The sequence below is a fragment of the Plectropomus leopardus genome, chromosome 4 (assembly GCF_008729295.1).
Source record: "Plectropomus leopardus isolate mb chromosome 4, YSFRI_Pleo_2.0, whole genome shotgun sequence".
NCBI lineage: Eukaryota > Metazoa > Chordata > Actinopteri > Perciformes > Serranidae > Plectropomus > Plectropomus leopardus.
Genome location: NC_056466.1, coordinates 28043043 through 28056675, shown reverse-complemented (window position 1 = coordinate 28056675; position 13633 = coordinate 28043043). Strand labels below are relative to the sequence as shown.

At 39.8% G+C, this 13633-nt stretch overlaps 1 protein-coding gene across 1 annotated transcript in view; it reads right to left on the bottom strand.

Annotated features, from left to right (window-relative positions):
* The window catches only part of usp43a (ubiquitin specific peptidase 43a), a 155030-nt gene that overhangs the window by 98502 nt on the left and 42895 nt on the right, over window positions 1–13633 (bottom strand). Inside the window, exon 3 of the mRNA XM_042485616.1 lies at window positions 5014–5117. Within this exon, the coding sequence (XP_042341550.1) occupies window positions 5014–5117 (104 nt within the window). The remainder of the gene's footprint in view (window positions 1–5013; window positions 5118–13633) is intronic.

The following is a 13633-nucleotide window of genomic DNA, read 5'->3' as shown; positions in this document are numbered from 1 at the left end:
GTTACAGAATCTTGGTTCATACTTGACCAGCGATGCCCAGTTTTACCATTTGATTAGGGTTTGATTCAAGTTTGTAAGAGACAGAGGGGAGGCACTCTCTCTCAGTCCACTTCTATACTCTTCATATAGGGACAAACAGTATAGAATAATGTGGATGTACAATTTTTAGTTCGAGCAACAGCCCGAGAGCCAGTGAGAAACGTGAAAAATTGAACTGGAAGAAAAGCAGGGAGATCTGGCTGCTGGTAAGATGGTGATATGTTTACCATTGTTCATTTACCCATACTACATTATACACATTGTTCTGATACAAGCTGGTTGAAAATTAACAAGTGTCCTTAAAAATCATATCACAATGTCTGACAATGTGTCAAAAAAACACAAATTTGGCTGTTTGTTTGGCCACTTTTTGGTTTTGCTTAGGAGGAAATGCATAAACCAGTAGATGTGATGCAAGCTTCTCCTCCTAATGCATTTCATTAAACTACAACTGTGATGGGAAAAGAGCTTGCGGGTGACCTGTGGTCCCTCAATTATGGAACCCCTCCAGTGTCAGAAGTAAATACAAAATATCACAGAGAGTTGCTACTATAATCAGCTAATGTGATAATGTCATATAAAACTACGGTGTGTGTAAATGTGTGTCTGTGTGTGTGAGAGAAAGACAGAATAACAGAGACAGAAAAAGAGACAGAAGATCTTCAACGTCTTCATCCCTCAGAGTCGCTTGTCTCTTTTACAACTGACTCACAGCCCGAGCCTCTTTCAATTAGTCAAGCAGAGAGCATCATGGGAGACAAGGCTCCGCAGGGACAGAGGCTGACTCTAAGCGTTCAATCCATCATGTGCCATTGAGGGAATGGGATAATCCCACGAATGAATGGCTGGTTAACCTCGCAGAGTAGTGGTCAATACTGTACAAGTGTCCGAGGTTGACCTTTTTATTGACTGGTTCACACGCTAATCTGCTGTGGGATGACTGTGTGTGATGGACCAAAGATGACAGGGAGACTCTCCAGGATATTTAGACTGTGAGCAACACGATCACTTTTAACCCAGAGACTAAATTCATGTCCCGTTTCCAAAGTGCAGTAATATATGAGGTTAATAGCTTAGAGAAGCACAATATGCACTTTGTTCATGGGCATTATTCATGTCTGTTCCAAGGTCATGCATGTTTTGGATGTCCCATCAACCCACACACAAATCCGCCTTTGCTCACTGAACTTGAATTAAGTGCTAATTGCAAATTGGCACCCAAACTGACTCGGTAAATATCCATTAATCTCCTACAAAGCGAGGCAACCAATAGACCAGCCTGTCAACTGTGACAAAAAGGTGAAACTTGCCAACAAGTGATCAGTTCATCTTGTACTTTTGATTCCTTGCTGATGGGATTCCATTTCCAGTCTACCTGAAAACTGCACACAATGCAAAACCTTGGTCCTACCTGTTTAAAACATCCAAGATTAACTTTGAATGAAAACTGTACATATAAAAAACTCAAAATGAACCCAGGAGAACTGTTTTTTGATCTGAAGACATTCAGTTGAGTGTTTTCTGCTAATCTGCACCTTAAGCAACCTAATTAGCGCCAGAAAGCTAGCAATGTTGCGGTCCTAATGTCAATGTATTGTTATAACAGAGACAGATAAGCAAACAGTGGTGCCAACTTTATCCTTATTTTCATTGTTGATAAATCTGCAGATGAGTTTCTCGAGTGAGAAGTTAATCATTGTGTTTATAAAATTTCAGAAAACAGAAAAAAAAAGTTTCCCAAAGCTCAAGGTGACTATTTCAAATAGCTTATTTATTTAAGTTTATTATTAACCTGCATGACTTAAAAAAAGCATCAAATCATCACACTAGGGAATATTTGGCCTTTATTGCTTGGAAAATGACTGGAATTTACAATTGATTATCAAATTAGTCACAGATTTTTTTCTGCTACGTCTCTCTTGCACTTCCCTCAGATAAGGATTAATACCTAATCAGATACATTATGGATTGACTATTGCTGGCGCCTTAGTAATAGTCAACGTGAAAGCCTTTCCATATAGATCAGCCATTAGTGACCTGTGCTGCACAGTGGTTCTTTAAGCCATCATGGACCCATTAGCACATGGGAGAGTCTAAGCCAAAACAGAGTGTACACTGAGCTTAAGGTCATTGCAAAAGTTTGCAAAGGCAGAGAACATTTTTCTTCTTTGATATTCCCAAGTAAGGTATTTCAAAATCATCTGACAGTCCACTCGCAAAATCAAACTATCGCTGTGTCTCAGTGTTTGTTCTTGTTTGCTGTTATGAGTATGTAAATGCACCTACACTAACAAGCACAGCAAAATGCAGTTCGCTATGAGCACCTGGATGGTGTGCTTAAAATGGTCAAAAAGATGAGTCTGGAATGCTGAACATTCCTCACATCTCTCACTGGTAAACGCTCGCCATCTTGGCTACATAGCAGAAGGGGAGAGACCACCAAACTTGTTGCTCTGGTGAACAAGCAAACAAAAAAATTTGGTGGGCGACAATCACAGTCTAATGTTAGCAGTATTGCCATGGATGGAGAATAGAACATGTGTACCAACCACAGGCTCAGGGGCCCAAAATGTTAGGGGGCCACCTGACCTTCACCTGCAAAATGTCACTCAAAGTAATATGTATTGACCAGAAAGAGACCTAAAATTACCACAAAAAGACACATAAAGAAGTACTGGAACTGCAAAAAGAAAAAAGACTACAAATCCACCCGGAAAAAGCCCAATATTGACCTCAAAAACACACAAAATGATAACCAAAAAACTGGAAGAGATAAAAATGACCTCAAAAAGACACAAAACTACTACAAAAAGACAAAGCAATCCCAAGGAGACACAAAATGACCTTCATGAGACACAAAACTACAACAAAAGAACTGGAAGGGACACAAATTGACCTTAAAAACAAACAAAACTAATCCAAAAAGACATAAAACAACCACAAAGAGACACAACATGACCTCCAAATGACAGAAATTAACTACTATACAAAGAGAAACAACAGCTGAAGTAAATGTACGCAGTCAAGTGCACCGACAAGGTCACTGAAAGGTCTAGAGTCAATTCCATTAGAGAGTCTATTAATCCAAAGAACCTCAGTTTCTGACTTTCCTCTGTGAATTAAGCAAAGAGAGCCAGAAGGCAGTACTAAAGATGAATCCCCCGAATCCTTTCTGACCTACTTTCACAAGCTACTGATTCTTATCCACAGGGGAGAAAAATATTCTCACCTGTGCTGAATACCTATTCTCTTTAATGGTATGTGCTGCACTCTATTTATTCAAACACAACCTCAGGACATAAGATATAGTGCCTGGTGGAATCCAGCCTACCTACTGCATAATTGATGAGGGACTTAAGATACTTTCCAAAATGTGTTCTTGTCCTACTTCTTACTAAGAGCTTTGAGTTATGTGCTCTTGACAGAATTTTCTTTTTGTCAGTTTATTATATCAGGATAAACCCCTTGAGGTCCAGAAACAAACACTCACAAGAACAAATGAAACAATACAAAAGGTGCAACACATAATACAACAATGCAAGAGGAAAAAAAAGCCCATCTACTCAATAACAGAAAAAAGCAAAGAGTTACCCTGGGACAGACACTATCGTGACAAAAATGATCAAACTGTAGAGAGACAGTCACTGATAGCATTACTGAAAACAAAGACAATTTGTTTTAGTTGCAAGTTACTCAAACTTGGAAACTTGTTCTCCCAAAGTACTTAATGAACACTCAATACTGCACAAAGTGTTATGAATTGGGTTCATATTTGAGTCAGCACGTCAGTCTTGATCTTTTGGAAGGTTTCCAGTTAAGTTTTCTGTGAGATCTAGCCTTCATAGCCTGCTGTACACAGATCAGAAAGTATCTTCTGGTTTCAGATAACTAAACTTTAAACTTTCCTGCACACTACTTCTTGGTCATTTCTGCAATTAAAGATTGGATGAAAAGTTTGTACAGCCACAGAATCTACTCAACCAGACTAGAGTTTTTGGTCATTAGTTGATACCTCTAAGGTACTGACTGAAATAACCCAGCACCAAGTAGTATCAAAACATCTTTTACACAAAATGAAACACTGCATTTAATCCCTTTTTGGCTCTGGGGTCTGATCCCAGACTGTCCTGACTGCCTGCCAGATCAACAAACTCTCTGTTGCTACCATCTCCAACTTCTGCTCATTTAGCACAAGCTAACAAAGCAGAAGTGGCTAACATGCCACACTGAGCCATATAACAATCCCAAAAAGTGAACACTGACATGGAAACTTTTCCACTCTCTTGTTAAATTCATGTATAACAGTTAGGTTACGTTAGCCATATAATGCTAAGATTTAGCCGTGTCCCTGACATGGAGCTCACACTCCTGCAGCAGCAGCAACAACTCATACAGTCTGTGGTGTGGTGAAGTCTAGTGCTGTGTAGTTCAGTATGCCAACATCCCAAAGTAAATCTTTTTAACCAGTGGTTGGGGCAGTATAGAGTTTAAGGTAACTGGTTCGTCCTAGGAGTTTTAAATGTTAATGTAATTCATGGACTTTCTTTTTCCTAAATCTAGATGTTAGTTAACACACGCAGATAGTGAATACTATCTGCTCAGTGTCTGGGCCCCAGTTCTCAAGCTTCAGACCACTTATCAGGGTGTCCCATTTCACATCTCCATTATGTCTTATGAATGGTACTTGTACTGAACTGAGCTATGCTACACGCCCCTACATTCACATTTCAGGTATCAAATGAAGCACTCTATTGGAATCAGTTTCACTTAAAGGGTACAGGTTTCATAATATTTTTACGATACCAGCCCTACGCTCTGGCCATCTTAAATTCCTAAAAGCAACAGACACTAAAACCACTGGATTCAACATCATCTTGAAATGAAAGGCCAACAAAAGGGGGGAAATCTGCCAGTTTAAAGTAAAGCGAAGATTTTGAAATATCTGAGCAAGCTGCTCACGTCTTTTCTCCTCACCTGTACTGAGCCTGGAAGTGTTCCTGGACGAAACTGTGTCGATCTCGAGGCTGCTGTTTGCTGGCTGAACTGGGACTGGAAGGATCCTCCAATGAATTGGATCCCTGCAGACAAAGAGACAGTGAAAGAGGGACAGAAAGGAGACAAATAATCAATGTCGTGGACATGCAATATGTTTATTCAACTTTTCATAAAATCCTTTGCAGGCAGACATTAATATGGGCAAAATTACAAATGCACATTATCAGCTTCAATATATTGAATAAAACACTTTGAACACTGGTTTCCTGCATGCAGAGCTGCAGCAAGAAAGACTTTGTTTTCCATATGAGTTGCCGTCATTCTAAATTACAAATTGAGGCTGTGTGCGAGAAGCTTATCTGGATTTACCGCCCAAATTAATACAAGGCATCAGATATATGACTGGCAAAAGATCATTTTGTTGCACAGGAAGAGATAATGCAAAACTCTCTTTAACAGGAGCCAACAAGCACTCATGCAAAATAGCTTTAACAAGATTTGATTGCAGATATGACCAGAATGAAGGATAAAATGTAACCTCTTGGACATTGCCTTTTGCCTGCTATTTGAAGACAAAATTCCAAGCAAAAATTAAATCCGGATTAATGAGGTATGAGTCTTGAAGAAGGAAGGAATCAGCATTTTTGCTCACTAAAATTAACTTCTGCAATAAAATAAACTGAATTGAATTAAATGAGGAAAAAATGTGAGTCATAAAATGTTAGCGTGAGCAGCGATTTCATCTGTCTGGGAGAGAGGGAAAGTTTAAATGGTAAACAGTTAACACAGATTGGAGTCATAGAAATATTTGAGATGTCAACCGTCCTCAGTGCCACGCTGGTGTCTGCTGAATACACTAAATGACTGTGATGCCCCGCATGCTGTGTCGGCCTCAGCAGGGGGCCGGAGAGACTTCAAAGATAAACACAAGAATAAAAAGAATGAAGAAGATGAATAAAAGATGGACAACTCTGACTCAAGGAAACAGACCAACAGATTGCTGAATCTTTAGTTTATGTGGTTGATATTGAAGCTGTCAGTGAAAACTAGGAGGTAATGACTGATTTAACACACAGGCAGACACAAACGTGAGCAGTTCATTTGGGGTCAGATGCTGCATGTAGTTCTGCTGTGGATTCGTGCATCATGTTGTTAGTGAAGAAAAAGTAGGACTGCTGGTCTGTTGTCTGATAGCCAGACAGACATCCTGTACTTATTATGTAACGCCACAGCACAATTTAAGATATTCTTTTTTACTGGAGGGAGAGTGGAGTAACAATATAGCCTACCAGTGAGGTTTGAAAATGTGCACAGCAACAACAGTTAAGAACAGCATTCATTCAAGTTTCCAGGCATCCTCTCTGCAGAGGAATTCGCTGTGTGTTCAACACTATCACCAGACAGAATACTGATAGTGAACGATTTTCTAGGGTTAAGATTGCAGGGACAGTTCACCCCGAAATCAATATTTTTCCTCTTGCCTGTAGTGCTTTTTACCAATCTAGATTGTTTCAGGTGTGAGTTGCAGAGTGTTGGACACATCAAAATAGAGATGTTACTCTTAAATATAATGGAACTAGATGGCAGTCGACTTCTGGTGCTCAAAGCACCAGAAAATACATCTGAAAATCTCAACAGCAATGTCTCTTTCCAGATATCATGACTCGGTTACTCGAGATAATCCACAGACGTTATGATGAACAGTTTCATGTAAGAACTGTTTTATTTATTAACAAACTACACCCACCAACTGTGCACATCTACTGCTAACCCATTCTGCATCACCGAGCTAGCTAACATTAGAGCTCAGCTAAGAAGGATACCATTAAAATTTACATCTCATGCTGTCACAAGAACAAGCCTCTCATCTGTGAGTATGTATGCTAGTTAGTTAGTTAGTTAACAATGCTTAAGGGGGTGCTTACTAACCGGGGCCACCTGTGGAGACTGGAGGGTAGGGCTTTGTTTTCTTGTTTGCTGATGTTGATCGTCTCACAACTAGAGCCTTATAGAACCAAGCCAGAGTTTGATTATGGAGCTAGAACCGTTTTGTCTTCTACATAAAAAGTCTGAAAATGCATATAACTTAAAAAAAGCACCTTACATTATTAACAAGCTCTCACAGAATAAGAACATATGAAGAACTTAATTTCAACAAAATATTCCAAGGTGATGAAATAACACTATAGGTATGAGGAAAAAAAAATATATATATATATATGATTTTGGGGTGAACTGTCTCTTTAAAGTTACAGTAAAAAAATAAAAAAACCCTTTTCTACTAATGTCTACTTCTTTCACACTGAAGTGGCTGTAATTTGTGCACTGCAGCCTTGTTTAAAGGCCCTGCACACCCACACAGGTGTTTTCAATTACACTGCTAATTACAACTCTAGTCGGGTGGAAATTGGGTGGAACTGTGCTGCAACAAAACTACAGGGGAGAGAGGTAGAGGTAACTAAAGCACAGTCTGTGCACACCCACATAGTCTTGACAACAGATTTAATTAAGTGACATGAGTGAAAACACCTGTGTGCGGTCAGCTCAAAGCAGCACAGAGAGGGAAAAGCACAGGTGAAGCAAATATCGTTAACAATGTCTGAGTTCAATCAAGTGTTGCAGTTAGACATGCCATTGAGCCAAGGAGCATGCACGATACCATGGTGCTATTAGGCAAAAAAAGAGCATACAATAAACTACTAACATGGACGCACTAAACTGTGTCAACAGGGAAAAGAAAACTGGGACTTTAGAAGCACTACTTGGTGGTGCAACAAAACCATTGCTACCATTATAGGCTAATTCAATTTATTTTTGATCATACAAGTAACAAGGTAAATTTACGAAGTTTAAATTGTACATGAAAGATGCAGTATAACACTTTTATCTTTCTTAAGTAATCTCACCTGGAAATCTCTGTAGGCAAAAAAATTCAATCAAGCGAATTAAATTGATAAACTAAGACTTCATGGATAACATTACACGGAAAAGATGGAAATTTTAAAGCAAAGAAATTCCAGTAGGGATGAATGATATTGGATTTTTTGCTGATATCCGATATACAGATATATAGTTACTTATTTGGCCGATAACCAATACCAATATAGATAAATTCACTTTTTTCCCCACCTTATTTTAGTGATCATCAAGTCTCTTCTGTAGTGGAATTAACATCATATTACGCATATTCTCAGACATCAGATACAATGGTTTTCAGTGTATGTAATACTTAGTCATTGTGCAATATAAGAAAAATACTTCAACTTAGGGTTTTATGTTGTTTACGTGTTCATTTTGTCCATTTAAAATAAATAAATAAAAATATTGGTTTGTGATATCGACAGAAATCAGCAAGTTGGCCAATTCAGATATTTCATTTAAAGGCAGTATTTGTTGATACCAATGATTATTAGTATTGATATTACTGTGAATCCCTAAATACCAGTGAAGTAAAGAAATTGCTACAGTGCCGTTATAGTCATACCCTCAACTGCAAAGATGTGGCATACCCAGAAATGGTGCACAGGTGCAGACTGGACTTTTTCGGGAGGTGGTCTTAAAAAGACAGGTGCTAAAACGACATGTTTCTGACAGATTGTGAATATAGATGTATTCAGGCAGACAGTATGAGAAAAATAATGTGTTTTTCAAGGTTAACACCTGTAAATATGTTCGAGCAGAAACCCCAGATACAAGTATGAACCTGAAAATGAAAATGGGGCCTTTAAAAAGGTACACACATACTAATTAGGCAACATAATATTCAGGCTCAAATTCTTGTGTGGAGCTCAAACACTAAGCAGCATACAGAGTCAGACACTGAGACACCCAGGTCTGGTCTCTGCTCCTTCTCGGGGGAAATGAGACTTTCTGCTGTGGTCTCGCATCGTGTCTTCGGAAATAATGACAATCCAACTTTGATGAAGCTTTGCTATTGTTCAAACTAAATCCAATCACTGCTGCATTCACTTTGAACAATGAGCTGCTTTTTTGGCATCTTTGAAAACTTCTCCAAGGATGGCTCTTTACCAGAATATATAATGAAGCAAAAAGCACAAAGCAAAAGAGAAAAAAAAAAAAAAGCATGTGGGACAGTTTATTTTCAAACTCCACCTCAGCCCACTGCCAAACTTGGCCTTGTCTTTACTTTAATGCTCGTCTCTAAAGCTAAGTGGATAAAAACAACATAAAAGCTCATTATCCTTTAAATCGCTGCAAAATGCCACAGTAATATCTCCATCTTTCATTACCAAGTGAAACCACAAGACATGATCTCCAATTAGTGCTACTGTGTGTGCCGAGGACACAAGGGTCAACACAACGGAGAGCAGAAAATAAAAACTGCTGTTTGTTTGGGGGCAGTGTTTCCACATGCTCACACCTCAGCCATCTGTTCAAGTGATAAGAGGAAATAATATCACACATCCATCTTGTACTATATGAAAGATAAAAGTAGAATTAAGGTACAAAAAAACAGAGTGATGTGTAAACAAAATAGAAGGAGGTGCCTCTGACTCAGAGCACTTATAATGGACAGTTTAGAGGGCCTTTGTGAGCTACAGAGATTGGAAAAGGGATTCATCGGCACCTGGGGACCATGCGGTGCAGCAGGGGCTTTTTGAAGTTAACTGCAATTTCCATTTGGAGCTGGTGTGCATCAGTTTCACTCAGAGTTTTGGCGCCAGAGTGAAAAGGAGAATTACTCAAAAGTTATTCTGAATTCATGAGATGCAGAGCTTCTGAATCTTGGATGGACTGCATGTGATTTTTGATTGAATTCATAAAATCTATCACAATCAAAAGTGATTTTACAACTCCACTGAACCGTATTTTCACTAAAATCCAACGGTACATGTGTCTTTTCATATTCTCTACATGGTTTTGTGAAACACTAATCTGTATTTCACATGCATATATCACCTCTCGTTCTTATATCACAAGCCGAGCTGTGACTGACTCTCTTTCTCTCGATTCCGCCCTCTTTTCTCCGTCTCTTCTACAGGGGACAATGGAGAACAACTCTCAGACTCTCCAGAGACAGATTAGGTTACAAGCATCACCATGGTAACCCTGGCCTTATTCCCCCCAATCAACATGTGGTACCAGGGAACTTTTTTCATCATTCACAGCGTGGCCTAAAAATTTAAGAAAATTACCAAAGCCATTCATGTTTGTCTGAAGCGTTTGCCTTTAAAGCACTATCACCATGTATGTGTACAATAGATACATTAACTCAAGTATTTTGAATTTACCAGTCTCCATTGTATCATCACTTGCAATGTGGGATCTGAAATTCCTCTCACTTTCCACTTAAGATAACTGTTAAACCCTGCACATACACGAGATGCCACTGTAAAAGTCTGATGTGTTCAATATAGAAGAGCGTAGCTCACTGATAGCATGTCTATGGGAGCACATGGGGTGTTAATTCCTACTTCTGCACACTGAATATACATTTAGAATTATAAATACCCGTATGATTGTATACATGGTTTATTTGATCATTCACAGTAAGTAAGGGTAAATTCTAGAGATGCACCAATTGTGAAATTCTGGATGAAATTTTCAGATTTTTTTATCCAGTCAGAGCTGATCAGATTGATGGATGAGAGGAGGAGCTGTTGCGTAAGCGAGTGAAACCAAACTTTTTTTATACCCAGCACAGAGCATGATGCAATAAATAACCAAACAGCATATATATTCAAAAAGCGCTCCTAATGAATGGTCAAGGTCCAAAAATATAAAATAAATATGTGGCTGGGTGGCACGTGGCGTTGTGGTTAGCACTGTTGCCTCACACCAAGTGGGTCCGTGGTTCGAAACCCAGTTGGGTTCGCTCCCTGGGCAGGGGCCCTTCTGTGTGGAGTTTGCATGTTCTCCCCATGTCTGCGTGTCCTCCCACAGTCCAAAGACATGCAAAAGATATGCAGCTCAGGTTGTCGGTCCTGCGACAGTCTGGCGACCTGTCCAGGGCGTACCCAGCCTTCCACTCGATGACAGCTGGGATAGGCTCCAGCCCCCCCGCGACCCTTATGAGGACAAGCGGTTACGGAAAATGAATGAATGAATATGTGTTTCTCTTGTTCCCGTGATGACAGAACGCCATTAGTCCCAATTCTTGCCTTAAAGCCTGTGCAAAATTGATGCAACAAAACTGAAAAACGTGAGCTACTGCCATCGGTAAATGTCATCGTATTTTCAGGTAGGCCCATGGCGGATGGCAAGGTGAATATCAGCTGATGCCAATGTTTGGCTGATAAACTGATGCATCACTAGTAAACTCCGACTAACCTTTAAGTTCAGCCATACTGTGGTAAACACTGTGCAGTCCTCCTCATTCACATTTAATAGAGCTGGGGACACAAAGTGCCAAGAAAGAAACAAAGTTGTTTGTGATGGTGAAAAGAGGAATATGAGCAGACAAAGACTGGCTTTGATATTTAACTCTCTATGCATAATAAATCCAAACTGGAGCTTTCCACTGCACGCTCGGGGCAGGTCATCAACCTCTTAGCCAGAAAAACAGAAGACTCCAATGAGCGAGAGTGAGAGTAAGAGACAGTGATAAAGAGACAGAAACCACACTTGTTTTTATCTAACAAAAACACATACTGTATATGTAAAAGAAACATGCAGCGGCCATACACACAGTTAAAAAATAAACGAGAGACAGAGCATCGAGTGTGCTGTGTCTCTTTATTTAGCACCCCGGGAATAATGACTACCACCACAACGTTGTTCCAGCTCTGCTATCTTCTGCCAAAAATAGATGCGGGGGCCAGCCGCAGCAATAACAAGTGAATACTAATATTCAGAAACACTAAGCTGTTCAATTGTCACACTGGGTGTAATCCAAAAACAAAAAAAAAACTCTGAATGCTAACAGATCTAGGCCACATTCAACTCCCTCCTGTTGCTTTGGGACAAAATTACCGCTGGCATCTACATGCCCCTGGCAGTGTAATTGATTTTTTAAGATTTACTTATCGACCACAGTTTTGGCGCTCAGCATGCTGCGGATGAAATGGCTGTATTTGCCTTATTTTCTTAATGACTGTAGTCTCAAACTGTAGATGAGCGACTTTCAGAAAAAAAAGTAGCAGAGCAATAAGGTGCAGGGAGGAGGTTATAAAAAGTGACGACTACAGCAGGCAACTGAGGTAAAGACTAAAGGAAATATTCAAGGGATAAAAATAAAAAAGGCGCCTTTTCTGTTTTTGTCTGCAACCAGGGATAGTTCCAGTTTGCTCATGCTTTTTTTATTCAGAGCCAGTTTTATTTTTTCCCCAAAACAGCCAGGTGTTGGTCGATTATAGCACTGATCTAATATAGAGTACAAGCCAAAAGCCCGGAGGTCTTGTAGCATTGTGTTGTGGGATTTGGACACATACAGTAACAATAAGAATTATTTGTAACCCGTTTCTATTGTTACACCAGTACTATAAAAATTAACTCTCCAGCATCGGCAGAGAAGATATTTCCAGCATTCTGAGCATGTTTTCTGATTGTTTCAGGGGTATAAAAAGACCCAAGGTTGCACTGAAAAGAACACTTCGTCCTTCAACTGTTTTTTGTTCTCCCTTTTCTGTTTACTCGACGAGAGGTCGAACGGGTGCATATCACCACCATCAGCACAGCTCGGCATCATCGCATCACAGGAGCGGCGAGGACTCGTGGGTATTGTGTATCAGTATGAACGTTGCGCTTTCTGCACACTCTCATGCCAATTGCTCGCCAGGGCCTGCGCGCACACGCGCGCACACACACACACACACACACACACACGTGGGAACACATGCACAAGTGCACAAACATAGACTTTAGGGATGCAGAACCATTGCATTGTCCAATTAGAGACAAGTCATGCTGGCGCTTCAGTCAGCTCATCTATGCACTGACTGGTGATGTCAAGGGAGACAGAAAGACGGAATCCATCCCATAAAACTCTTACATGAGATGTAACTAAATAAGTATACTGTTAGTTTCAATACTTAATTACATTTAATATGACCAAATTACTTTTCATACTTAAGTATATAGTAAAAAACAGGTACTTTAAGACTTACATAAGTAATATTCTTATAGGTAACGTTAACTAAAGCCATTTTCTGGAAAGATATCTGTACTTTTACTCAAGTGTGGGTTTCAGGTACTTTATCGACCACTGACTGTTTGCAATAACTACCTCATATAACCTCACTTCAAAATAAAATGCTGAACCATCCTTTTAGGTTCTTTAAGTCCTTAAAACTCGCAATTAATCAACCTTACATCAACTGCTGGATCCAAGAGAACTCACCTGGTGTTGGTGTGTGTGTGTGTGTGTGTGTGCGTGTGTGTGTAGTCAGCACTATATGCACACTGCTAAGCTAAAAACAAAGAGCAGATTGGTTGTCTTGGGTTCCTGCGTAGCTGCATCATACCCATCTCCCCACCTGCAGCGGTCACATGCTGACTGTCTTCTCATCCCTCCTGTGTGCCTTTACCTGCTGCACCACTGCAGGACTTCACCACATGCAAGATTGGGTAAAGCCACCCAAACACCTGATTTCAAATGTAAGCAGTACACTCTTCAAGCAAAGATGCACAATCCGTGGCA